Below are 27,854 nucleotides of genomic sequence, written 5' to 3'. Positions count from 1 at the left end.
CCTTGTCAGACTGCATGTGAGCCACTCCTAAGAGTTACTGTTAATCCAGCCACTTTAATGTAAGATCCATGTGGTTTTTTTTCTTGACTCTGTCCATAAAAAAAATCCATTTAAAATATAATTTTTACTGAAGCCATCTGAAGCTTATTGTAGATAGTCTAATGACTGCCTATGAACCCCTCGAGTAAACCTCTTTAGTCACCCAGCACTTTACCTAAATTCTCTTTTCCCATTTTACAGGTTCTGCTTCCTACACTCAGTTGCACTGTGGTATGAGAAGATAATAACCTTTCAATATTTCCATCACTGGTAGTGACATAAATGAAATTGCCTTTTGTAAATCTGTGCTCCTGTGCTTTTGTATAATGTGTATATTGTGGGACCAACATGAACGCAGCAGTACGATTGTATACAGTTCCCTTGCTGGCACATCCATGCAGACTGGAATTTCTGTATATAGGCACCTGGTGTTCATTCAAAAAAAGATCAATCATTAATTTTACATGTATATTTGTGGAATGCTAATTTAAATGATTAACTTATGAAAAAAGTGTGTATTTATCGAGCGGGTGCAAGTATGAAACTTAAGCATTAGTGAGATTGCAGAGTGTAGCTCAAAGTGCACTGCACTGTTTTTCTGGTAAGGCTACTGAATTAACATGACTCTCTTCTAATATATCTGCTATTGGCAGTGCAGGCAAAATATCACTTGTAGAGACCTATTTTTGTAATGGTAGAAGTTTTGAATTTTATGGGTATTTTGTCAAAGTACTGAAATAAAAGATGACTTCATCCTTTTAAATGCTGTATTGTTTGAAACTGTTTGAAGTAGAAGAGCCACCTTGGTTTCTGTGCACATTACTACAGCCAGACAACCCTTCTGGGTGATTCAACCTCAACAGCTGAAAGAAATAGGTAGGAAGTGTTTATACTGAGCACAAGGAGGCTGCTAGCAGCTAAGGAGTGCAGAGAGACCCAGTTTGCACTTCATTACTTTATAGAAGTTGTGGTATTCATTTCACTTGTTCCACCACAGAAAAGGATTTTTATTAAGCCTCTGCATAATGAAAACTTCTTAAGGAGTGAGCTTAACATGCCAAAGCTTTTTCTGTGTTTAAAATGGGAAATGACTTAATGAGGTGGTTTTGTGCTCAGCAAAAGGCATAACTATCACTGATAATTATGAGTAGCCATTGTGATGCTCATTTCAGACTTATTCATTTGTTTAGCAATAAGAGTTAATTTAGAAAGGCTTTCAGTTTAAGTCAAAGTTTCTTATATGCATGTATGCAGTTCTGAGCACTGAAAATTGTCAAAAAAACTGAAATAAATTCTTTGCAAGGCAACTACTTTTTATCTACTACCACTCCACTTTAAAATACACAAAAGTTCTGAGGGCAAAAAAAATCCATAGTGGTGCAAAGTTCAGTTACATCATACACTTGCCTGACAGAGAGAGCATGTTTAAAAAAAGCATTCTTTTCCAATCCAAGAATCTGAGAATGGGCTTGCTCTACTTACTATTTGCTAATTTGCAGAAATCAGTTATTTGTGAGATTCTAATATTAATTTGCTTACTTTAAAATGAGACCAAGTAACCTTGACACAATTTAAATGGACTTAAATGTTTACGGAATGGTTCTGTATCACTTAATGAAAATACAAAACCTCTGAAAACTGCCTCAAGTCCCCAGTTACTCGTTCAAAGTTTTCGTGCATTGTCCATTTCCAGTATTCAGATGACCAGTAAGATGTAAATATTCTACTATCCCTCTTGTGAAAATACTATGATTTTCTGTATTAAAACTCCATGGCAATTCTAGGGTCGTTCTTGAAAATAAGAATGTATTTATTACATAAAACAGTATGTACATTTCTGCAGTTGACAGGCTACAAACACACAAAGCAAACCTTCCAATTTCAGATGTTACCAGGGTTTGAATTACAGGGGAGCTCACAGGGCTGAGCCCCCCCATAAGAGACGAGAGCTTCCCCATCGGACGAGAGCCTGCCCTGCGCCTCAGGTTACAGCAGTGGTGGCTTCTTCCGGCTATCAGCTGCCACCATCACAGGCTTCCCACGAGTCAGAATGTAATTCAAACCCTGCTTGTTACAACGATCCCATCAGAACAGATTCTAGTCCCACTGTACATGGAGACTTGCATCTCACTCCTTAGTTTAGGTGGATGAAGGGAAGTAGGTTAACACATGCTCATTCTAGAAGTTAAGATTCACACTTGAAAAATAGCTTTTTCCTCACTTAGGATTTGACTGGTGAGTTGGATGCTAAGTAACTGTCAGGCCTGAATCCATGTTAAAGTTGCTACACAGATAGAAGACAGCATTTTTATGAATAAAACCTTGTAAATGTATTATATGTCTTACAAAGTACTGATTCAGGAATGCAGTTATAGTAGGTGTAGTGGTTCCACATGTCATGGCTAGATTTCCCTCATCTTCATAACACTGATGATCAGATGAAGAAGTTCCTCAAATTTAGCATAACTGTTTCATATCTGATAACTCTGAGGTGTGTAAAGCAGGGTTGTATAATTTATAGTAGGAAAATATGCATCAGTGAAATCAATTTCGTATAAACCCATGGGTCTCCACATTTTAGCCTTAAGGCACTCTCCATAACTTTTCTGAATCACAGAGCTAGAATCTAAATTCAGAAAAGATATTGAGGGGTGCTAAGAGAGTTGATAACCACTGATCTAACTGATGCCACTGTGAGAGCTGGGGGGCAAGATTTAATCCTGTTGTGTCCTGTTCTTTCCACTGGTTTTCTTTCTTGAATGACTGCATAATTGAGGCTGAATTGAATTCTCACTGAAGTCTGTGAAAAATCTCTCATTATCTCTAGTGGAATTGGATTGGATCTTCTGTTTGTTAGCACCGTTGTATGAATAGCTCATCTTTTCAAAGGCCTCTCTCTCTGTCCAGTAAGAATACCATATACCCACTGTATTTTGTCAGCACTGCAATTAGTATCTTCTGTTCCTCATCCTCTGCTCAGAGAGCCCTGTATTTGCAAATAACCAATATACACTTGAATTATCATGAACCCTGATGCAGCAGAGGGAAGGAAAGCCATACCCAAACCTACATTACCTGGTCCATCTCCTATCCTATGGAGAACATAGAACCCAGGATAGTTATTATGGTCAGAAACTCTCTCTCTGGAAATTATAGTCCAGAGCCAGACCTCCATGTCCCTGAGATGAAATCTGGCATGTGTTGTGACCAAGGTGCATAGCTAAGCATTGAGGCATGCTTTCACATCTGTTGTGGAAAAACAAATTCTTTTAGGGCTCCGAACTGCACTAGCAGAATAGGCCAGCGCTGACACCATGTTCAGAAAAGTGTGAGTGAAGACCAATGTTTGTGCTGGAGTCATAGTGGACTTCTGGTTCCTGAACCACAGGACAAAGCAGTAGAAGAGTGCCAGGGTAGTTGGTAGACTTTCTAACATGATCTTCCATAGGGTCTTCTATCAGCCAGGTATTGAGATGCATGTACCTTATATTCTGAGGCGTGCAGCCCTGAGTGAAAAGATCTGGGTAAAGATTCCCAGGTTTGTGAATAAGCCAAAGAAAAGGAGCTCATGTTAATATTGGTCCTGATCTGTCATGAAACAAAGGCATTACCTGTAAGACAGCCATATGGAAATAACCATCTTGCACCACCATCCTGCTGTGATGCAGTCCCCCAGCTCAAGGATGAGATGATACATACCAAGGTAACCATTTTGACACTGACTTAGTGAATTGAATCCAGCTTTTTAAAGTCCAAGAAAGGCCATATTCCCTCTTTTTAGAAGCAGAAAATAGCAGCTATAGAACCCCTTTCTTTGAGGTGTGGAGGAACCTCTTCTGTTGCTCCCCAAGTCAGAAGTGTCCCTCTTACTACAACAGACTCATGCAGAATGGGGATTTGTAGGTGTTATGATGGTGAATCTGACTATGTGCCATTCACCATTTCCAGTTTGCACTGGTGCAGCTCTACATGGGTTGAAAGTGTGACAGATGGTTCTTAAAATAAGTTTATAGAGAATTGCTTTCAGTTCTTTCAAATGCTTTGTCTGGTGAGCAGTTTGCCAGTGGAGTCCCAGCTCAAGGGACAAAAAATGCTTCTAACCTATGAACCATCTGCCTCCTCTTAGGAGGGTCCTCAGTATGGGTTGAACCTGACAGAGAGATGGCTGTATATGTATGCATGCGACACTGGTAGCCACTGTTGGGTAGCATAATGGAGGTAGCATCATGTGGGTTTAAGAGAACGTGCAATTTAATACAAGCTTTACCAAAAAAAAGTGTGTAATCTACTCTAGAACCTGACAGCTACTGACTAGGAAAGGAGTCCAACCCAACCAGCTCTCACTGATTGCATTATGATGCTATAATTTTTAATTGCTTTGATTTCTCTTGTACAACCATAGAAACTATTTGTTATCAGGGCCTCCTACAACAGGAATTGCCTACAGTGAGGATTTACATGTTCAGGCTTTTTATTAGTCCATGTTTAAAATAAGAAGTGACCATTAATAATAAGACTGTTTTGTGCTCACAGCAAGGGGCAGAAACTTGTTATTGATGCTTTTGAATGCCAAGTTCATAGTTATTCATTCCTTTAGTAGTAAAAAAAAATTAAAACAAAATGGAAAAACTCAAAGGTTTAAAATCTTTCAAGAATAAGTGTTTGACACAACATACACTTTTCCGAGCACAGAAAAAAACAACTTTCACCAAAAAGAATTATAAATTTTAATGAAATTTTTTACACATCAGAGCTATTTCCATCCATTATCACAACTCCACTTCAAAAATGTACAATTAACAATACCGGGGGAAAAATAAACAGCAGTAGCACAATATTTAGCTGTTTCATTCAGCTTCTTGTAGACAAAGTTACATGGACACAAGCATATTTTTCTGACAACTGCCTTACTCTGCTTACTATTTATTCATTCACAAAATTGTGAAGTTCTGCTAATTATTATACCCATACCAATACTTCAAAGAGTGACTAGCCTATCTTGGGTGCCCAACCTGACAACTTAAATGAATCTATATTTAAATGTTTGCCTACTGTTTTTTGAAAATGTCTCTTTGATGCCTGTTTTGAGGCAATTAAATCACTTGGGAGGAATTGTTTCATTCGTGTACCTAAATGGCATTTTTCCAGCCACATAAAAAGGTAGCCTAGACCCTTACTCCAGGAAACAGAAAGCTTTATCTATTTCACTCCATCCATTTAATCCAATACGTATCAAATGCAAGGTGTAGCGTGGCTCTGCTTCAAAAGGAGTGTGGAAGAGCAAACTGGACAATGCTTAACCTGTCATGTAGCAATCAGAAATATGCAGCCTCAAAATTCTCTGGGTGAAGGGGGACTTACAGCTCAGGTTTCCTCCTTCCTTTCTGCTCTCACCAGTTAGCTAGCTATTAGCACTAAAACATGGAAGGGTCATTGTCTTTCCTCCTCTCCCTTGCTCCCAGTCAGTGTTTTTTGGTCTGGCTATAATTTTGTGACTTTGGGTCCACAACAGGCATGTTTACATAAGCCACATACCTGCCATGTATAGTTTGCACACATGTATGCTTACACAACCACACCACGGAGGTAACAATCTCAAACTGCACAGCAGCACCAAGTGTCCATAAGTGCACAAACTTGCTCCCTTAGCTCAAACATGGTAGGTTTTTAAAAAGTCATTAGACATTAAGATTTAAACCTTTTATTTCCTCACCTGTGATTACTAATTCAATTCTAATAATTATTTGGTATCTGCCTAAAAATTATTACACAAGTATAAAATGCTGCCTCTTCTAATAAAACTCTTGTTATTGTAGAATGTACAAAGTACTAAATAGTTCCATGTTTTGTAGTTAGATTTATCTCATTGCCATTATACTACATGTCCAATGGGATAGTATATTTTCTCTGAACCACTTAATTCAAAATAATAATTATTGCCATTTAGATATAAATATTTCTGTATCACAAACTCAGCACAACCGTCTCTTATATCGGATAACTGGATGATTAGGTGTGTGAATCATAGTTGTATAATTTATAGTAGGAAAATATCCATCGATGAGATCAAATTCATATAAACGGAGCAAAGTAGACCAAATTGTCTTAATCTGAACATATGCAAAATTTTCTCCAATACAACGATGACGACCTAAAGGGAAGTCCACAAAACAGAGAGCGCTATCACACTTCTATGAACTCAACACCATTAATAATACAATAATAATACTGTAAACTTAACACAAAGGTGTTCATCAGTTCTAAACAATTATAATTATGGTCCCAATTCATTAGAAACGTACAATCCTGTGCTTTACTGGATTGGGGCTAATACTTAGGGGAAAAAAGCAAACAAAAAAAAGAAGGAACAGCCACATCACTTTTCATTAAATATGTTAGTTCTTATATCAAATTTCTCACATGTGTTACCCTGACATTCACAAATCTCTTACCATGTACAGCTATTTTCTGCTAAAACATTACATTAATGCAGTATTAAAGGAGAATTTAAACACAAAGTCAGCCAACTCTTCAGACATCATTTCCAGAGCAGTTGCTCCTTGCTCACACATTTAACTTCTGAAAGTCTGAATGTTATGCACAATGATAGTTATTATTGATGCAAGAATTCAACACAAAAGTCGCTGACTGTGCATTGATGGGTTTTTCCCTGTTAAAAACTCAAACTAAAGTAAAAAAAATTTAAAGATTTCTTCTTTATTTCAAGTAATACATTCAATCACTAGAACTAAAAGAATAAGAACGGGTTACTTTATATATTATACAGCATTTGCATAGTCTGTTTGGCTGTTTTTACATGAACAATCAGTTTTCCATTTGAAAGGATGCTTCATGAAGCAACAGAAGAAAAGCTTTACAAATTTACTAGGAACCACTGATTTTATTTTTATTAGAGTGAATTGGATTTTCAGTCAACTGTGGCACAGGGCATCCAGTATTTGAATGACTTCCTTAATATTCTGCCACTGTCAGCCACCTAAAGCAATTTCTTACTGTATTCTTTGACTTACCTGCACCAAATGGCACATATGAAAACTTCTCTCCAGCTGCTGGATTATCCTGGAGATAACGATCAGGTTTGAACTCTAAGGCTTCTACCCAAGAATCCTTAAGTCTGTGATTAACAGTAGGAGATACACAGACCTGGTGACCAGGAGGAATAGTATAGCCAGCAACAGTCTACAGGGGGAAAAAAGAAGCCCTACATGTTACCAAAAAAATCCATAAAATGAGCAGGAAAAAAAACATCTAGTGAAGAGGCTGTTACTACAAAGTATTTGTGGGCATTGGTTTGGTAAAACAAACCAAAATGAAAAAATGAATAATTATAGGCAGTACTGAGAGAGCTCCTAAATTGATTTGGTGGCAATGCTATTTAGCCAGTCAGAAACAATACTCTAAATGCTGAGAAATACCTAACCAGCCATCAAAAAAAGGTTCTATTTTCAGAAGAACATGTATAAAGAAAGCAGTTCTTATCTAAGAGAAAAAGCTTTTTGTACTATAAAGCAGGGCAGGGTAACACCGTATAGACTAACTGGTTCAGAGAGGCATAAACTTTTGTAGAGGACTGTCACAATATCTGACTGTAGGTTAAGCAAGCTGTCACCTACAAAAGTTTGCTTCTCTGAACCAGTTAGTCTCCAAGGTGCTACCCTGCTGTAACTTCTGCCTGACTTCAGACTAACACACCTATCTCTTCTTACAGTGTACAAGCTAGACAATATGCTCTCAGAGTAATGTAGCCTGCATTACTGCTCCATCTACCAACAAACTGATGAAATACCAGAAAGTACTTTGTGGCATTTAAGCATCCTGATATAAAAGTTACTGGGTAAGAAGTGGAGCTAGCTCTGCTAATGGAGGCTGACACAGGAAAATGCTTATAAAAAAGAAATGTGGAGCCTATGGCCTTGGTTCATTTGTAGCACTATAAAAAGAGAGTGCTATGGGGGAATATGCTTCTTCAGAGGCCGCTTACTCCAACTCTGCACTCGCCACAAAGGCATGTTCCCCAGCCATGGGGTAATTGGAGCTTGCTCTTTCATTCCCCACCCCTCACTGGAGAATCTGTCAGTGAATCTAACCAATGACAGCCCACCCTCTGCCCTGCAGAAGGAACTATGTCAGTGGGTCTAGGAGTAGTGGGTTTTCACTGGCAGTATTGCTACCCTCAGATCAGCAACTCAAACCCTCACCAATCCCACATGTGAGGGAGGGGGTGGCTTCTTTGATACCTACTGATCTGAATTTGGAGCAGTGCCAGGCTCCCAGACAGCTGGAGAAAATCCTGGCTAGAGGACAGACCAGCACTGCCTCAGGGTATGGAGCTGTACCAGGATCTGTCACCTGGCAAGAAGCCCAGTGCTGCTCCAGGGTGCACAGCAGTGCCAGGCTCTGGAGGAAAGCCTGGCATTGCTCTGGAGTGCAGAGCAGCAGTGAGCTCTGACAGCTAGCACTATGCTGCTACCATCACAGGGGGCGGTAGCAGCACTCATCTATGCCATTACCCCCCTGGGGACCATCCCTTCTGTCATGGTGGCAGCTTAAGAGCTCACCTGTGGCCTCAGGTGGCAACTGGACTGCAACTCTGCTCCCCAGGATCTCAGGGAGCCAGCTATTCTCCCTCCCTCCCCTTTTGAAGGAGAGGGGAGGAGTTTCCATCAAGGCTTCAAACCCAAGGGATTTTTCAAAAAGTACAAAATGAACAAGATATCAAGCAGAAGACAGGACTTGCTTCTTATACAGGAGGTAAGATTAACACCATCAAAAGAGCCATAGTGCATGGTTGATTCTGTGCATCACAAATACCTAAAGCAGACAAGTTTACGTGTATATTCTGGAGAACAAGAGTGATACATTTTATGTCCTTAGAATAATCTGTAGCAGATACACAATGCCTGCGCGCTAGAGGTGCAACTTCTAAGGTGAGCATATTGCATTGCTCCCACATGTCAGTCAGTGACTACCTAACTTTGCACCTCACTGCACAACTTGCTGTCATCATTCAGAGTTTCACTTCTTATTAAATTCAAGATCCTGATTTCTGGATCTGTCATGTCTTCAGATATGAGAGATTTATGCTCAAGATTATATTACAAACCGTGTACTCTAATGTACTCACCTGAGGAGTCCTTGCCATTCTCATCATCGTCATTATAGGAGGTCTAAGCCTTAAAGTTTCTTTTAGACAACGGTCCAGCAAGTTCAGATCCTTCAGCTGTAAGTAAGGTAAGCGTTATCATTTCTTCATGTTTTAGAAAATATCTAACATTAAAACAAGTATTTTTTCCTATTTGAAAATCAACATCTTATGCAGCTCATTTTCAATACATACTTGCTTAGTTACACTGTTTTTTTGTTTCTGCTTCATGTAACAGAAGAAAAATGTTGCTTAGGATACAATATTAGAATACAAGCTACCACCCAAAACAGGTGGGCAAGATCCAGCCCGAGGCCCCTAAACAACTTGGAAAATTAATATTTCTCTGCCCTTGGTTTCTGTTAAAATGACAGGAACCAAGGGCAGTAGGACCCAGGGGAAGCTCAGCGGGCTCCAACAACAGTGGGGCTGGGCATTTCTGGGCTGGGAGCATGTGGCTGCCCTGGCACAGAAAGTTCAGGTAAGTGGGGGAGGGGGGTGGGACCCTGGGCAAGGAAGGAGTGTGTGTGTGTGTGAGGAAAGCGGCTCTTCCCCACCCATGCCCGGTACCCCGTGCTGCAGCTGCTTGCAGCCCACAAGGGGCTGCCTGTACCCACTCCAGACAACCCCATGCGGACTGTGAGCAGCTGCAGCAGGGAGCACAGGCAATGGGGTGGGGGAGGGGCCGCTTTTCCCCCCTTGCTCAGCTTTTCCCTGGGCTCCTTCCCTGTGCAGAGAAGAGCAGCCCCTCGCCCACCCCATGGCCAGCGCCCCGCACTGCAGGCACTCGCAGCCTGCGTGGGGCTGTCCAGAGCAGGCACAGGCAGCCCCAGGCAGGCTGTGAGCAGCTGCAGCGCAGTGCGCCAGACATTGGGGGGGGGGGGCTGCTTCCCTGCCCCCACACACTCAGCACCACCTTGTAACCCAGCTCTACTGCCAAGCTGGTGCTGAGCATGGGGAAAAGTGGCCCCTCCCTCACCCCATGGCCTGTGCTGCAGCCGCTCGCAGCCTGCCTGAGGTTGCCTGTGCCTGCTTGAGACAGCCCCCCGTGGGCTGCAAGTGCCTGCAATGCAGGGCATCTGCCATGGGGCAGGTGAGAGGCCACTTTTCCCCACGCTCAGCAACAGCTTCTTCCCTGCTGGCGAGCAGGGGGTTGAGGCTGTGCACTGCTCCCCATCTGTACTGCAGGGCTGGGGGGCACCGAGTGTGAGCAAGCGGGGAGCCAGCAGAAGCACAGGGCCCGCACCGGTGTCCGGAGCCAGTGTCAGTGGGGCCCAGAGCAGGGTGGCAGGAGCATGGGTCTCAGCCAGCAGGGGCTCTATGGAGCCGGGCCAGCTTTCCACTCCCTGCTGGTGCAGCCCAGCCTGCACCCCGCTTTGGGCCCCACCAGTGCTGGCCCTGGGACATTGGTCCCAAGATGGTGACCAGGGGGCGGGGCACCTGTCAAGGGGTGGGGCTATCCATGTGGCTCTCAACCGCCTGCCAAAACTGGATAAGCGGCCCTCTGCTCAAAATAATTGCCCGCCCTAACCTAAAATGTACTTTCAGTCACTAACTTCAAATTTAACATGTTTATGCCAGAAATATTCCATTGCAAGTTAGCCTGTAAAAAATTATGCAACATACAAACCTGGTCATAACTTAATGGTGGCAAGTCATCTCCACAAACTGCTTTCTGTTCCACATAACACTGCTCCTGTATTGATTTGTCTCTAGCTAAGAAGAAGCCAAGCCAAGCACTGGTGGTTGAGGACGTATGCTGACCAGCTAACAGTAACCCAATAAGCATTCCAGCAATTTCGTCGTCTGTCAGAAGACGGTCATCCCTAGATCAAGATGATGTATATTACAGCAGTGGTTCAACCTTTTTCCTACTGGAACCCATTTCCAGAGGTTCATAGCCTTGTACCCCCACCCAGCTCTGCCAGTACACAACCCAGAGACTCCCCAGCCCCTCCCCACCATGTTGGTATCCCTCACTGCTGACCCACAGCCCCTGCCCTACGCCAGCCCTGCTGGTGCCCCTACTCCCAATCTGCAGCCCCCTGCCACCCCCACCCAGCCCTGCTAGAGGTGCCTCCAGTTGCTCCCGTCCTGCTCAGGCCAGAGCATGATGGCTGCAGTGGCTCCGGCTCATGCGGGTGGCAGCAGAGTGTGCTAGAGGGAGGAGGGGAGGCCTGTGGCAGCCCCCACCAGGCAGCTTGATCACAGTCCATTCCACCCCAAGCAGCATCCCCCAGCTTCCCCATCTCTGCAAGCATCCAGCCCAGCCTCGCTCTCCCCCACCCCCTTCCCCCTGCCACAGTCTCCACACTTTCCCAAGATTACTGTTTCTCAACTCATGGCTCACGACCCTCTGAAATCTTCTTGCAACCCATGGGTTGAGAAACACTGCATTAGAGTAAGAGTGCTCAACCCCTGGCCCACAGGTCAGATCTGGCCCCTGGAGTTGTGTCATCTGGCCCACACAGCTCCCCATAGATCCAAAATTTGGTGGGAGGAGAGAAGTTTCCAAAATTCCAGACCCTTAGGAAGCCCCACAAACTGGACAGCATGGCCCTGTGTGTTAAATCACCACACAGGGCAGATACAGGGCCCAATCCTGGCATGTGGGGCTGGAAAGGGGCAGCTGAGGGTCCAATCCTAGCAAAGACCTGGGCAGGGGCAACACAAGGTGCCAGGTCATTTTTCTGCCATTTTTGCTCTGCGAGAAAAAACTAGAACATCTGTACACTTACAGTTTCTACCAGGAGAACGGCGATTGTGGCAGAAACTGAACATCTATATACACAGCCTTGATCTGTTAAATAAAACCTTGGCAAGAGCTCTCCTGAAGCCTGTTTTTTAAGCATGGTAGATTATTGAGTCAACAGTTCACAGATATATTCTTTATCTGTATATGGACAACAGAGTGCCTAGTATCTGCCTATTTCTATTTCATAGAGAAATGAAGTGCTGAAAAATTGAGAGAGGCTTGGAGGGTAGCACAGAAGAATCTGAGATATCCAGCAGGAGATATAATCTAACTTTCTAACTTGTATAATAAATGTGAAAACTGCAAATTAAAAATCAGTCACCTTGATTAGAAAAATTACAATCAAGAGGTTTAGGGAGGGGGCATCTGATTTGATCTTTGGAGCTAACTCCTGAGAAAATATTCCTACTGTAACACAGGGGTAATCTCACCTGTAAGCATTTAGAATTCTTTACCTTAAGAACTTGATAATCAGGACAGATAAGCAAAGTGGGAAATACACTTTGATCACTGCAAGATAAAGACGTTATACTGGAGGCTGTATGGAGAGATGATGGATGTCATCATCACTATGCCACTGTATTAGTCCACGGTACACCTACATCTGGAATACTGAGCACAGTTCTGGTTTCCATATCTTAAGAAAGATGTATTAAAAGAGGTACAGAAAGAGTCAGAGATAGTCAGAGCTATGGAGAAACTAAAAATATTAAGACTCTTCATTTCAGCAAGGAAAAAGTTGAGGGGGGATATGATAGAGGCCAGTAAAATCATGAAGGATGTGAATAAGGTAAATAGGGAACTGTTATTCATCAAGCCGCAGAATACATAAACTAGGGAGCAGCTACTGAAATGATGAGGAAATAGGTTTAAAACAAACTGAAGGAAGGCTTTAGAAAAAAGACAGCACATAATTAACTGTGGAACTCACTACTACGGGAGGTTGTAGCTACAGATACTATAACCATGTTCAAAAAAGGATAAGACTAATTAATAGTTCCGTATGGATCTGTCCTCCATGAAAAAGAGCAGTTGGGGCGTATCTTCCAACATCACCAACCAATGATAGTTGATGCCAGGAAAAGTATGACTTGAAAAAGATCACTCAACATTTGCCTTGTTCATACACTCTGCTTCTACAGCATCATACTACAGCAAAAGCTGTGTTAACCAGCACTTTATTAGCTGGAGAATTCTACTAACCGGCATCCGAGGGACACGGCAAAAGCAAAACCAAAAGTACCACTTCCTGGGAACTTCCAGTTTCATTGCCACGAGCCGAGTTTCTCTTTGTCACTTCTTCACCCCATGGCCCGGGGCAAAGCAGCCTGCGCAGGGCCCCACTCCCTGTCCCCAGGCACACTAATGCCGGGAAGTGCACCAGACGGCGCACATTTAATTAACCGGTATATTTGATTAGCCAGCATCCCCTGGGGAATGGGGGATGCCGGATAATAGCACTTTTACTGTACTTGTCACTATTAAAGATAGGATACTGAGCTTGATAGACCATTAATCTGATTTAGCATGGTACTTTCACACATCATCATTTGTATAATATGTCATAAGAACATATTTGGGCCAGATTTTCATTTTTTTGTAATCTTAACTTTGAGGAACTCAAATAGTAGACTTCAAAGTCCAACCCTAAAAAGTGCAAATTCTTCAGGCTCTACAAGGAGATGGAAAAGGCAAAACCAGCTTCTAGAACCCTCAGTTACAATTACAGTAAAAAAGACAGGAAAAGGGATATCATCTCCCAAAGGCTACAACAAACAGCACACAGGGGAAAATCTAAGACCCAAGGATGATGTGTGACATGACAAGCAACATTCAATTTAGAAAAAAATTGGTAAATGAAGCCTCCTGTATAAAAGTGTTAAATACTCAACACTTCCTCCTAATGTTTACAAGTGGCAACATTTCCAATTTTCACTTACTTATATCGAACATCCAGCAGCGTTTGAAGCATATCGTCCTCCCTTTCTCCTGACTGGCGCCGTTTCTGGATAACCTTATAGAAAATGTTCTTTATCTCTCTGTGTGCTCGGTCTCTGCGCCTGTAACACAAAGCATCTTTATTAGTGTCCGTGCATAAAATAAACAAAGATGCATGTAAAGATCTATCAAAACAGATATAGTTTTTCTTACAAATAATTAAATCCCATTTAGATCAAACATCTAGGATGCCAATGAATGTTTTTATTAAAGAGAGTATTTTAGAGACAATCGTTCATTTATCAGTGTTCTATAACAATTTCAAAGGTCACTGACAATTATATATCTCAAGAGATAGCTAATGTCTGAGACACAGAATTTCATCACAAGTTATACGAGGGTTAATGAGAATTATATGACATGGCATCACAGGACTCTGCAGGCACCAGGGCAAAACACGTATGAAAGGACACAACAACATTGGAACAAAACATCATTATACTGCTTTGTTGTGTTGAATGAGATATCTACTCTCTCCTGTAACACACTCCAACCAGTTTCTTGAGTCTTCAGCAGGTCTTGTTAATGCTAACACCATTTTAAATGATCTTCTCTATTTTTCACCTCTAAATATGCAAATAATTGCCTCTTCCTAAACAGAAAGCAGCAATGATACAAAAGAGATCATTGCAATACAGTTCCCTCTAACCTGTGAATGCAGAACAGGACCAGAATATGTGAGGTGATGCAGCTAGAAAGCTGGGTGCTGACCCACCACTCTCCAGTGCCAAAGCAGAGTAGAGGTTACTTATTCTATGCTTGTTTAGTCTACCAGTAGCAGTAGCTATATGTACTTCCCATAGTGAATTTAAGTCACTTTGTGACTTGTATCTTCTATAAAGGTGGACTCAAAATTCCTTGTCCAGAGATGAGGGGAATTAGTGAAAAAAATCTGACCTTTATTATTATGCCAAGGCATACCTTTAAATAAAATCTGACCTTTATTATTATGCCAAGTAAACTGAAAGTTCTTACTACTTAAAATGAAAAGAATCTCTAAAACAACCCATGTCAAATAGTTAATGGAGCTAGGTATATCACGTCTCAACACACAGCTGCTTCTTAAATCCAGGGCTAAGTGACAGTTGATGGCTCTCCAACCCTTACAGCGAGGGAGGCAATGAGGACATGTAGGGACACAGCATGATCCAAAAGAACCTCTCTTAGGCAGAGCATGTGTGTGTCGGCAGTGGAATTTGGATAGACAACTACCTGGACAGTGACTCATTTACTTAAAATTAAACTTCAACCAATGTTCCCTTTAAGATGTAGCAATCCATGAGCGCACCGCTTCAGTCCATTCCCGTTACTAGCGTAACAAACATATGACCACTTGAATAGTAATTGAGTTCTGCTTAAGCACTCTTATATGTTGTTTGAATAAGCCTGGTGGGGCTCTGCAACATGTCTCAAGGACAGCAACAAGGTATTGTGTTTATGGGGTATTATACATTCATGAACAGATTTAAGAGTTAAAATTGTCAGTTTTCACAAACAGCTAGAGGGTTAGTGCCTGATTCCCCTCGCACAAAATCAGATACCAGCATAACCTCAGTACTTGAGTGTGTATTGATGAAGAAACTCCTATAGGTACTTACATATTAAATAGCTTTACCCAAACATTGTGCCAAAGAAAAGTAAAATAAAGAAAGCAGTAAAAGAGTTCTGTGCACCACTAGAAGTCATGTGAACTGTTTACATGCAATGGTTTCCTTCTACGGTGTTTATAGGCCTATATTTTCTTTTAAGCTATGCCTTTGCAAATCAGTAGTGACTTAATTCAAAAATAGAAACTTACAATGGTGTAAAACTTGTATGAGAGGGAAATCACATGCAGGACCAGCCCACAATCTTTGCAGACCCCTTGCAAGATGTAGTTCTTGGGCCCCCTGATCCCTCTCTGGAGCTGGGGCAAGGGTGGGAGCAGAGCCGTGAACTCCTCCCCCACTTGGCTAGTAACTAAATGAATGTCCTGGCACACTGGATACAGTGAAAGCAGTAGCAGTCAGAGTTTCTGGCTACAACAAGGTAAAAACAAACAAACAAACAGCCAGAGCAGTTCCCCTGCACCATGATGAGGCATTTTGCCCCAACCCTCATCCCTGTCCCGACCTCTGCTTCGCCTTGGGGAGGAGCTGTTGCCTGAGGAGTGAAGAGCTTACCTCTGGTAAAATGTCCCACAATGGCCCCAAGGCCTCTGCATGCTCCGCACCCAGCTCTACTCTGGGCGGGTGCGAGGCTTTAAAAAAGGTGGTGTACAGCAAGATTTGAAATTGTGCACCACCATGCACATGCGCACCTTGGAGGGAACCTTGCCTTCAACTGCTAAAGCAAGCAGAGGCTAATTCAGCTGCAGCCCTTCTTGGTCCAGCCCCTCCTGGAAACCAAGGTGCACAGAACCGTTCCATTCTCACACCTTTGTTTCTAAGAGAGGCCAGACAAGAAAGGGCTACAGCCTAACTTACAGCAGACAGAACCTTAATGCAACAGGACTGTCTGGACATGCCACAGCCCTTCCCAGGCTGGCTGTGCAGCAGGCATGCAGGACAGTTTTATCTGGAAGCAGCAACACCCAGCTGAGAAGCACTGAGGTAAGCTGAGGCAGCACCAACTGTGGTTCTCAACCAGGGAGGCCACCACATTCAAAAAAGTGGTAGAGAGGTGCCACGACTAAAAAGGTTGAGAACCACTGTTCTATGCAGTGATCCCAATTGTACAAATGCATTCCCGCCAGGAAAATGCAATTAATCATCCTATTCAAATCACTGGAATTTGGGAATAAAATTAATAAATAAATAAATAAATAAATAAATAGACTGCAACATCTTTTGTATTTTACTGAATGTCTTTACCTTAAAGGTGGAGTAAAACTGACTTCTCTAGTTAAGAAAATATCAACAATCATTTTTGTACAGATGGTGTTAAATTACTAATCTTGAATCCAGATGACTACATAATCCCATTTAGTTTAGAAACACTGAGTTGCAGTTTTGCTGAAGGTATTAGATAGGAGTGATCTGCTGATCCCTACAAAGCTTTCCTGATGCAACTTGAAATATTATCTTCATGTCCTCAGTTATCTGCATTGTAGAAAAAGAACAATTCTCTAAATTGAACTAAATCAGACAAGGTTCTCTGGGTAAATGTGATATCTTTTATTAGACCAACTAAATAGCTAGAAAAATTGTTCTTTGCCAGCTTTCAGGTACAAACACCCTTCTTTGGGCATAGGAAGAGCCTACTAGTGTTGTGTGTGCTCTCCTGCAAACTCTGCATTTTGGCTTTTATTCCACCCAGGAGAGCACAAAACACCAGCAGACTCTCCCTATGCCTGGAGAAGGGTGTTTGTGCCTGAAAGCTTGCAAAGAACAATTTTTCCAGCTATTTATTGGTCTAATAAAAAAGATCATATTTACCCAAAGAACCTTGTCTGCCCATATCCTTAAACCAACATGGCTACAACCAACAACCTTGAACTAAATCATATTTTCTTTTGTTAAATATACTAATAATACACAAAAAAGACTCAGGACCACTGTCCTTTAGCTGGTCATGGTCATTAATGCCAAGAAAAAACATTTAGTTTTGCTGTAGTTGTTATGCTTTTAAATGCTAATAAGGCAGGGATGTGAAGGTAGTTAACTGTCCTATTTCCAGTTTCAGGGAATACCAGTACAAACTAATATACTGCTGTTAGATTCCTCCTAAAGGAAATATCCTTGCATACCTTTCTTTTTTGGAGTGTAAAACACATATTTAAAGACCCAGAAAGACCTGAATCAGAAAGATCAAGAGCAGACAAGTTACTTGGTTACTTAAGCAACAAGAAATACTTAATCCATTAGCTTTAATACCTGAAACTTGGCAGTGGCAGCCACCCCGGCAGGAGCCAAGCAGCATGAGTAAATCCCCCGTCCAAATCAGCATACAGTTGTGCCACCTTCTCATTGAGTAGGCTTCTGATTTCTTTCCCATGTAAGCAATGACTTGCTGTCAAAATAATGAGCTCTGACAGTGCTTCAAATAAGTCTGAAAAAAAGCAAGGAAAAAGTTGGTAAGAAAGCATTTCAGAGATATTTGCATTAAAATTTGCAGGCCATTCATTTCTCTTCTCCAGAAAGAAATGTATAGCTTGAACAAGTAATTTAAGTTCTCAACGCTCTTCTCTTTAATGCGATTGTTTCAAAAAATGCTTTTGCACAGGTAGATCTCTGGCATAGGACACTAGAGAGGGGATAACTGGGAAATTACTGGAAAGAGGAATATGTTGCAGTAACACTTATTTAAAACCTCTTAACTGGATGTCCTTTTATCTAACACAGGGGTCAGCAACCCCTGGCACACATGTTAGAGCATGGCATGTGAAGGCATTTTACTTGGCATGCAAGTTTTGGAATAGATGGCAGAGAAGGGTGCTGGGAGAGTGAGATACAGGGAATTTTTGGGTGGCTATAGCCCCCCCAAGGGCCACCCTGCTCTGCTGCCTTTACCTTGCACAAGGGAGGTTTAGAGGGGCTACAGCCACCCCAAAATTCCCTGTAGCCCCCTCTCCCAGTGCTGCCCCCTGCCCCACACAGCTGCGCCTACCTCCCATCAGGAAGAAGTCAGCACTGCCCCTGGCTCTGAGCCTGCAGCACGCAGCCTCCCCTCGCCCCATTCACAAATATGGGGGAAGATGGGGAGGGGGGCATACCCCTCATGCCTCCCCAGGGGGTACGCAGTGGTGGGAAGCCACCCATCCACCCAGCATCCCCTCACCACCCCCCTGCAGCTCCATCCTACTCCCAGCTCCAGGGTCACATTCACCGCTCTGGCTGGTCAACGCGTGCCCCACTCCCTCCCTCACCGTGGCGGCCTTGATCTGCCCTCCCCATGCCCTTTCCTTCCTCCATGCCCCTTCTCCTCCACAGACTTACTGGCCAGATGCTGCTCTCTAAGCTTGCCAGCTGTATTCTTGGCTGCGTGCATGCTGCAGCTGCACACACGCACATGGCATTTACCAGTGACGTTATCAGCCATTAAAAGCCGAATGTCGATAATGTTAATTTTCCTGTTATTGGTGCTGATCTGATACGCGACCAATGTATCAGTGCACCTCTAAATGCATTTCTGAACAGCTTTATTCTCCTAGAATCTTTAGATTTGTTGTGTAAACAGTGAACAAGTTCTGTATTTGATTCTTTTGAACATAAAATGATTGGCACTTTTTTGCCTAAATGTCTTATTTCATTCCATTAAATGCATTGTAGTAGATCATGTATCCAAAAAAATACTGCTAAACTATGTGAGAAGCAAAGATTTTTGTGGTTGTTGTTATTGAACCAAGTGCACTCTATTCCAACTGGTACGAAAATATCATCAACAAAAACCCTTGCCTCTCACATACTTTGGACATCACAGCTACAACATTACTATTAAACTATGTTAATATTGGTTGTTTCCCTTGCCACTCCCTTCAGTGCAACTTTTGAAATACAAAGCATGGGGTTTTGCTCACTTCTTTCGCCATTCTGCCCCCAGGATTTAAAGTAGTCCTTTGTTTCTTTTTCGATCACAGGTACATGTCGTTTAAACTGTGCTATATTCAGCCCCGTTTTTAGCATTTTCTTCTGCTCCAAAAACACCTGCGAGTATCAAGACAGCAGAGATATGCAACATGAGGTTCTTCATATTCATTTAGCCATTAACAATAAATAAATATAGTGAAATAGAAAAACATGGGAGTTGCTAGGAAATGAAGACCACAGTAGTTGACAGCCTGTTCACAGAACTTTAAGTAATTCTCATGCTGAAGAGAAGAGACTGAATTAGCAGTCGAAGACTGAAACATGCCTTTCCCAAGTACCATGTTGTTTTTTCATGTTCTCATAGGTCATTATCCATATAACTTCAGTACTTCATGAGGGGACAATACAATATAAAGTGAACTTCCTGAAGAGAGACTAACTTCAAGCAAGAAGGAAGAAGATTCCAGTCTAATCGTAGATCAGAATTGCTCATTCCACAACAGAAGAGACATATGCTTTAGCTTTAGTCTCCTTAAAGTAAAAAGGCAAGGCAGCCAACTATAGGAGGCTGCCTACCATATCTGGCATGACTCTAGACTACCAATCAGGTGAGGTCCTGTTCCATTTATAATGTTATGTGGTGTCCAAGGGCAACTTCATTAAAGTGGATTTGGTATGAAATGAAATTATGTTCCCTGAGATGCACCTTGAAAATCTCAGATAATTTGTAATGGCAATTCTCTGCCATAGAATGCTTCCTACCCGTATGCAAACCCTAACCCTCATTTAGTGGTGTTAATATGAACTCTTAGGCTAGGTACAGACATTCATAGTTTCATAGTTTGTAGGGTTGGAAGGGACCTGAGCAGATCACTGAGTCCGACCCCCTGCCATAGCAGGAAGGAGTACTGGGGTCACACAACCCCAGCAAGGTGTTCATCTAGCCTCCTCTTAAAGACTCCCAGGGTAGGAGCCAACACCACCTCGCTTGGAAGTTGGTTCCAGATCCTAGCCGCCCTGACAGTGAAGTAGTGCCTCCTGATATCTAGCCTAAATCTACCCTCTGCCAGCTTGTGACCATTTTCCTGGTCACTCCTGGTAGTGCTTGGGGGAACAGGTAGTGCCTGGTAGTGCCTGCTGGTCCCCTCTGACTAGTTTGTAACAGGCCACTAGATCTCCCCTCAACCTTCTCTTGTGGAGGCTGAACAGGTTCAGGTCCCATAGCCTCTCCTTGTAGGGCCTGCCCTGCTGCCCCCGATCATGCGAGTGGCCCTCCTCTGCACCCTCTCCATGTTGTCCACATCCCTCTTGAAGTGCGGCGCCCAAAACTGGACACAGTACTCCAGCTGCAACCTGACCAGTGCCGCATAGAGGGGGAGGATCACCTCCTTGGACCTGCTTGAGATGCATCTGTGGATGCATGATAAGGTACGGTTGGCCTTCCTGGCTGCATCCCCACACTACCGGCCCATGTTCATCTTGGCATCAATGGTGACTCCAAGATCCTTTTCTGCCTCTGTACTGATAAGAAGGGAGTTCCCCAACCTGTAGGTATGGTGCCAGTTGTTCCTCCCCAGGTGCAGCACCTTGCACTTGTCAGTGTTGAATCCCATCCTATTCTCATCCGCCCACCCCTGTAGCCTGTCTAGGTCTGATTGCAGCCTATTCCTCCCTTCTAGAGTGCCCACACCCCACCACATCTTAGCGTCAGCAGCAAATTTGAACAGGGTGCTTTTTGCCCCCTCGTCCAAGTCACTGATGAAGATGTTGAACAGTACGGGCCTGAGGACCGAGCCCTGGGGGACCCCACTGCCCACGTCCTTCCAGGTTGAAAATGACCCATCCATCACCGCTCTCTGGGTGCGGCCCTCCAGCCAGTTAGCAACCCATTTGACTGTGCAGGTGTCGACACTACAGTCCCCTAGTTTCTTAATGAGAACAGGGTGAGAGACAGTGTCGAAGGCCTTCCAAAAGTCCAGGAAGACTATGTCCACTGCTACCCCTGCATCTAAGGATTTGGTGACCTGGTCATAGAAGGCCACCAGGTTGGTCTGACAGGACCTGCCTCTAATGAACCCGTGTTGGTTGCCCCTAAGCCTAATCTCCCCTGCTGGCCCCTCGTGGACATGTGCCAGAATAATTCTCTCAAAAAGCTTGCCCAGGATTGAGGTAAGACTAACTGGCCTATAGTTTCCCGGGTCCTCCTTCCTCCCTTTTTTGAAGATGGGAACCACTCTGGCCCTCTTCCAGGCCTCTGGCACCACACCAGAGCACCACGAGTGCTCATAAAGCCGTGCCAGGGGTCCCGCAATGACTGCAGCCAATTCCTTCAGTACTCTAGGGTGGAAATTGTCCGGACCAGCTGATTTGAATACATCCGGTCCCTCCAGAAGTTCCCTAACTAGTTTCTCACTAACCCTTGGCCTAGGTGTGCCTCCCCTGGGGTCTAAGGGGGGCCCAAGAGGGAGGATGGCTGTTCCGGTCCCTGCTCAGGAAAATAGAGGCAAAGAAATCGTTAAATATGTTAGCTTTGTCATCTGGTGTGATGACCAAATTTCCTAGCATGTCCTGCAGGGCCCCACGTTACCCGGAACCTTCTTTTTGCCCCCTATGTATTTAAAAAAGGACTTCTTGTTGTCCTTGATCCGGGAAGCTAGTCCCAGTTCCATCTCTGCCTTGGCCTTCCTGACAGCCCGCCTGCATTCTAAAAGCCCGAGGCAAAAATCGATTTAAGTTATCCAGGTTTCTGCAAGCAGTGTAGTTTAGATTGGTAGTGAACGGAACACACATTTGCCCTTTGGTAAGGGGCAGCGGAGGACAGGGGCAACTCTTAGATTTGGTTCCGCCCTTTTAAAACTAGCCTGTTCATGCCAAACTTCTCTTCTGTTACAGGTATAGACTAATTTCTGATCACTTTTACCAGTAAAAGGGTAATGTCTATATCGGCCTTATTGTACATTTGGACTCCGAGTCCATTTAGTACACCAAAATTAACAAAACCTTTCCCTTGGAGTCCCTCCCATCCCATGGCAAGGATATTGTATCGGCTACCTCCCTTCCCTCTCAACCTAAACAGAAGGGTTGAGGGACTAGAGAGGATCATGCTGCTGCCTGCTGCATTGAGAAGCCTTGAATAGCATCTGCGGGTAATGGCAGAAGCATTAATTTTTTTGCATTAAAAGTCTCCTAAGTGCTTGGTTGTGGTTTTAGGGAGGAGGGGCTGTAGGGGGCCTGGAAAAATAGCTTCCCTTTGCGATGTTGAGACACATATTCCTTCTCTGAAGCTTGTAGAAAGGAGCGAACTGAAAATGAATAGTAATCTGGAGTCACTGAGGCAGAAGTAATGGGAGGGGGTAGGAAAACAAAACAACAAGCATTTTGCTCCTTGTTTTCCACTGAAATGGAATGAGCAGGCTTAACTTACAAAAAGCAGTGTCCAGATCAGTGGGTGGCCACATGAGTACTACCACAGTCTAAACCTGTTCAGTCTTTGACCACTTTGAGACTACCAAAACCAAGACCATCAACTGCAACAGTGCAGCCTGTTTCCAGAATGACATGGACATCACCAATCTTCGAGAAGGGCAGGGGCAGCTAAACTTCCTAACCCTTGTAGCATCACACCAAAATATAGGACAAAACTTATAAGAACCTTGACATATGCACCGGACTTTCTACACGAATCACATACCGGATTAGGCACATCATAAGCAACTCCCTTGCCGAAGACAGGTGTGGTTAGGCGAGAGTATACATCCTCTGCATTCAGGTCTTCATTTTTACTGTTGAACAGCAGAGAAGCAGCATCGCTACCTAAGAGATATGTAAATGTCTTGCCCACCATAGTGAAACTAAACACAGGCCCATACTGAGGAGAGAAAAAAAAATGTTACTTTTAAATAATGAGAACTCAAGGTATAACCCACTAGGTAGAGGCTTTATAAAGGGCTATAATTTGTTCATATATCTGAATACGAATTATAACCCTTTATAAGGCTCTACATAATGGTTTATACCCTGGTTTCTAATGATATATTATATACACACACAGCTATACTTAACTACAGCAATTTCTGGGATGAAGACATCACAGTTAGACAACTGACAAGTATCCTGAACTGCTCAACTACATATGGGAAGAGGGAAAAAAGTCTGGCAAGAAATATCAGCCTTTAGGGATAAACACCTGGCTCAGTTAATATACTAACATTTGTTGTTGTGGTTAAATATAACTAATAAAAGATGAATGTATTGTTTTTCCAATTTACACTGACCATATAAAATGCAGCCAGACATAAAAATCCACAAGCGGAAGTGGGATGCTGTAACTCAAGAGGAAAGTTCATTTTTAAAACAGAAACTAGAGGTGCACTGATACATTGGTCCATATCGTATCAGCAACGATAAAAGGAAAACTGACATTACTGGCAAATCAGCCTTTTTGGCTGATGTGGCCAATACGGTCACCGATAAATGTTGCATACATGCACGCGGCCAGGAATGCAGCATGGAGGGTAGTATCAGGCTGGTAAGTCTGTGGGAGGGAAGCGGTATGACAGGCGGCAGATCAAGGCATCTGCAAGTAGGGAGGGAGTGGAGCTTGGGTTGAGGCAAAGGCAGGCACTGCACAGCTAGGGCGAGGCAGAGTGCAGGATGGAGCTGCGGGTGATGGTCTGGGCAGGGTGTGGGATGGAGCCACTGCTGTGCATGTGCCCCCCGGAATGTGCACAGGGAAAAGGTGGGCAAGCACTGGGCTCTTCCCGGCAGGGGCTGGGCCAGGGATGTGCTCACGGCAGGTAGGGGGTCTGCAGAGAATTTTGGAGTGCTGTAGCCCACCCCGCAGCACCCCCTCCCAGCGTCGCCACTGCCTACCCAGCTCTGAGCGCAGCCCTGGACCAGGCCCCACCAGGAGCAGCCTCCAGCCCAGGTGTGGGAAAAGTGCAGACCGTGGGCTGGATGTGGCCTGCCAGACCATTCTATCCGACCTGCGGGGCCCCTAAAAATTTAGAAATTATATGCCCCGGGCTGCCTGTCATGTGGCCCTCAATGGCTTGCCAAAACTCAGTAAGTGGCCCTCCACCCAAAATAATTGCCCACCCCTGCTCCAGCCTCAAGCGCACAGCAGCAGCCCACCACTACCCCACTGCCCTGCATACCTCCCTCACACGAGCCACAGCTCCATCCCACACCTTGCGCCACCCCAGCTGTGCAATGCCTGCCCCAGCCCCACTCCCTCCCTCACTCCTTCCACCCCACAGACTTACCAGCCAGACGCTGCTCTCCAAGCTGATGGTCTGCATATCAGCAATCAGACCACTATTGGCTGATATGCCTGGTTAATCACTGGCCATCGGTATCAGCCCAAAAAATCTTTATCAATGCACCCCTAACAGAAACATATACATTAAAACAAAAATTGACAGGGTTCATATGCCTACGTTTAAGCAATGAAAACCCTTGTCAGCACTTTTAAAGTTACTAGTTCTGGAAATATGTCATGTTTATGTAAAAAATAAAACAAAATCACCAGGACAGTGGCTTTTAATGTCTTGCCACATGCCACAATTCAGATACTCAGCATGCCGTCTCAATGCCTTGAAACCAACCGTGCCAAGATTCAAGCTTTGATTCCTGAAATACTAGGTCAGGAGTGCTCGACCGTCAGCCTGTGGGCCACATCGGACCCTTGTCACCTGGGCCCCAGCAATGCCATGCCGGGTGGTGTGCAGCACCAAGCCCTAATCCTGGCATGGGGGGGTGGGGCCAGCCAACACCAAATGGGCCTCCACCTGTATGTGTAGAACCAGGCAGGAGCAGCACAGGGCCCAACCTGACACACAGCCTGGCCCCAAAGCTGCTCACCTGGCCCAACGGGGCCAAAAGGTGAAGCACCCCAGGTCAAGGGGGTGGGCTGCACTGTTATTCCTGGCTGGTGCCACTTTTCCTGGCAGGTGCAGCTCCGGCTGGGTCCATCCTATCCAGAGCAGTATGCAGCTGAAGTGGGCTTCCCACATGCTGCTGGGGATGGAAGAAGCCCAGCCGGGTCTGCACCGGCCAGCAGAAGTGGTGGTGGAGCCATGTGCCATTTGGGACGGGACCAGAGGCAGGGGCTCAGCTGCATTTTCCCCCTGCCTGCGCCCATCAGTCCGAGCTGCACACTGCTCTGCTGCGGCTTCTGCTGGCCGGTGCTGACCTGGCCGGGCTCCTCCCGTCCCAGCTGCACGTGGGAAGCCAGCACGGGGCGCCTCAGCAGGCGGGGTTCTGGCATGACCTCTGCGGAGCAAGGCGGCAGGAGCCGAGGTCTGCCAGACCCCGCGCTCTGGGCTCGCAGTGCTGAGGCCACCGGGGCTGCATGCGCGGGCAGCCGGGCACCACGGTGAGCAGGGCCATGCGGGCCGGCGGGTGAGGGGCTGCAGTGCAGCAGCCACCTCACTTCAGCCCCTGTTAGGGCTGCGCTGCTTGGGGGTTGGGGATGTGAAGCTATTTATTTCTCTCTTTCAGTCTCTGGGGCAGTAGCTGGCTGGATGCAGAATGGGTCCCTCCTGCCCACCAGCAGCTACCATGAACCTTGCAGTAACAGGCAGGGTCTTTCTGGCCCAGGACAGAGGGTGTTTGAATATGGCTCGCCAGCCCACTGGGTGATAAAACGTTCACGATCCGGCCCTGCATTCAAAAAGGTTGGACACCCCTGCATTAGGAGCAGGGCTCTCGCCCTTCTTCCTACTGACTGAAAACACCCAGGCAGCTGCATCCCCAGTTAGGGGAGGGGCTCATCCTGCACCAGCTCTCTAAATAAGTCCCAGAGAGGCTCCCTCACATGGCGTTTGGGACCCACCAACAGGCCACGCCAAGCCAGGGGAGCAGCCGGCGTTGTGCAGGGGAGGACGGCGCCAGGGCCAGGGGCCGCTGCAGGCAGAGCCGCCGCTCCGCCGGGTCCCGCGCTCCCACCCCGGCCCGGGCCGGCTGTCAAGGGGCATCTCGAGCCTGCCTTCGCCGGGGCCGGGCCGTGCTGCCCGCTCCGCCCGGGCCCTGCTCCCGCGCGGCCGCTACCAGGCAGGAGTCGCCGGTGCCAGCCCCGCACTCACCGTCTCGTAGGCGGCCTCCAGGAACCGGATCGGGCTCCGGCCGAAAGCCACGGCGTGGCCGAGGAAGGGCACGGGCGAGGCGATGAACGGCGGCGGCTTCTGCAAGACACAGCGCGGCGCCTCAGTGGAGCCCGCGCCCCGCGCCCGGCCCCGGCCCCGCGCCCGCCCCCCGGGCACGCACCCCCGCGGCGGGCGGCTGAGGACGCCGCTGCCGGCAGCCGAGCTGCAGCAGGTAGCCCAGCCCCAGCACGAAGGCGGCGGCGGCCAGAGCCGTGGAGAGGGGGCTGCCCGCGGCCGCGCGCTGCAGCAGCGCCCCGCCGGCCTCCAGCAGGCTCCGCGTCGCCATCCCCAGCCCCACTGCGGCGCCGCCGCGCGCCCCTCCCGTGCCTTTCCCGGGCGCGCCTGGCCCCATCTCTGCCTATGTGACGTCAGCGGCCGCGCAGCCAATTGGTGCCCCCTCGCCACCGCCCGAGCGCGGCCCAGGCGAGACGCGACGTGATGTGACTGGGCGAGAGGCGACGGGCGCAGGAGGGTGGCCGGGGCGGGTTGTCAGTGCTGGGGCATGTGCGACAGCTTCACTTCTAGGCAGCCTCCACTTGGGGTGGCAGGACCGGCCCTGGCGTTGGGTCGCGCCAAAGGAGCTTGGGGAAAAAAAGCAGGAGGGTCTTCCTCAGGTGAAAGGCTGGTCTCTCTCCATCCATCTGTACAGCTGGTCCAGGAAAAGACACCACCCGAAGAAGCGTAACCTCTGGACTGCCCTGGCCACAGCATCACTCTTCGACTACCTTAAAGGAAAGGGCAGCTGAGGTTGAGCTCTGGAGCCATAGCGTAGATCCTGAGCCCGCGGGCGGCGTGAGCCGAGTCAGCAGACTGCTGCAGCCTACGTGACATCCTGTTAAAACGTTTTTAAATGGAACCACAGAAAGTAAGTTGTGTGGGTGCAGCCCACATAACACCTTGAGAGCTGTAAATGTGGCCCACTATGGCAAAAAAAGTTAAAAACCACTGGTATGGATTGCTCTGAAGACACTGAGGGCTCCTCTAGCCAGTCCTGTTATGTCTTTGTCTGCTCTCTGCATGTTGTGAATTTGCCACACCAGCCACATTTGTCCTTGGCTAGAAATAGGAGCAGCGCAGCTTTCATCAAGAAATGTGTGCAAGCCTGGGAAGTCAAAGGTGTATAAAAAAACTATTCTGGTAACTGTCTACCTATTCAGCTGCCCTCTTTCTTAATAAGTACAGACAGTCAAAAAGCCAGAGGCTGAATCAATTGAATCACTACAGGTTAGTCTGACCCGTGTAGGTTG

General features: G+C 45.7%; 2 protein-coding genes across 8 annotated transcripts in view; one reads left to right on the top strand and one right to left on the bottom strand.

Annotated features, from left to right (window-relative positions):
- The window catches only part of AKAP9 (A-kinase anchoring protein 9), a 229,934-nt gene extending 224,133 nt beyond the window's left edge, over window positions 1-5,801 (top strand). For all 7 annotated transcript variants that reach the window (XM_090047082.1, XM_090047076.1, XM_090047075.1 and 4 more), the window contains one exon: window positions 241-5,801. In XM_090047082.1, coding sequence (XP_089903208.1) covers window positions 241-284 — 44 coding nt within the window. In that variant the 3' untranslated portion in view covers window positions 285-5,801. The remainder of the gene's footprint in view (window positions 1-240) is intronic.
- Window positions 4,753-26,948, bottom strand: CYP51A1 (cytochrome P450 family 51 subfamily A member 1). Its single transcript, XM_090047083.1, has 10 exons — window positions 26,729-26,948; window positions 26,548-26,646; window positions 23,154-23,330; window positions 19,453-19,579; window positions 17,810-17,984; window positions 13,898-14,017; window positions 10,833-11,028; window positions 9,185-9,280; window positions 7,071-7,239; window positions 4,753-6,190 (listed from the first exon to the last, which is right to left on the bottom strand). The coding sequence occupies exons 1-10, from the start codon at window positions 26,891-26,893 to the stop codon at window positions 6,012-6,014; spliced, it is 1,503 nt and encodes a 500-aa protein (XP_089903209.1). The 5' UTR covers window positions 26,894-26,948; the 3' UTR covers window positions 4,753-6,011.
- Window positions 26,949-27,854: the final 906 nt, after the last annotated feature.

The sequence above is a fragment of the Crocodylus siamensis genome, chromosome 5 (assembly GCF_052110815.1).
Source record: "Crocodylus siamensis isolate JL-2025a chromosome 5, ASM5211081v1, whole genome shotgun sequence".
Lineage (NCBI taxonomy): Eukaryota > Metazoa > Chordata > Crocodylia > Crocodylidae > Crocodylus > Crocodylus siamensis.
Note: the sequence above shows the minus strand (reverse complement) of the source record. Positions and strands in the feature narration are given on the sequence as shown.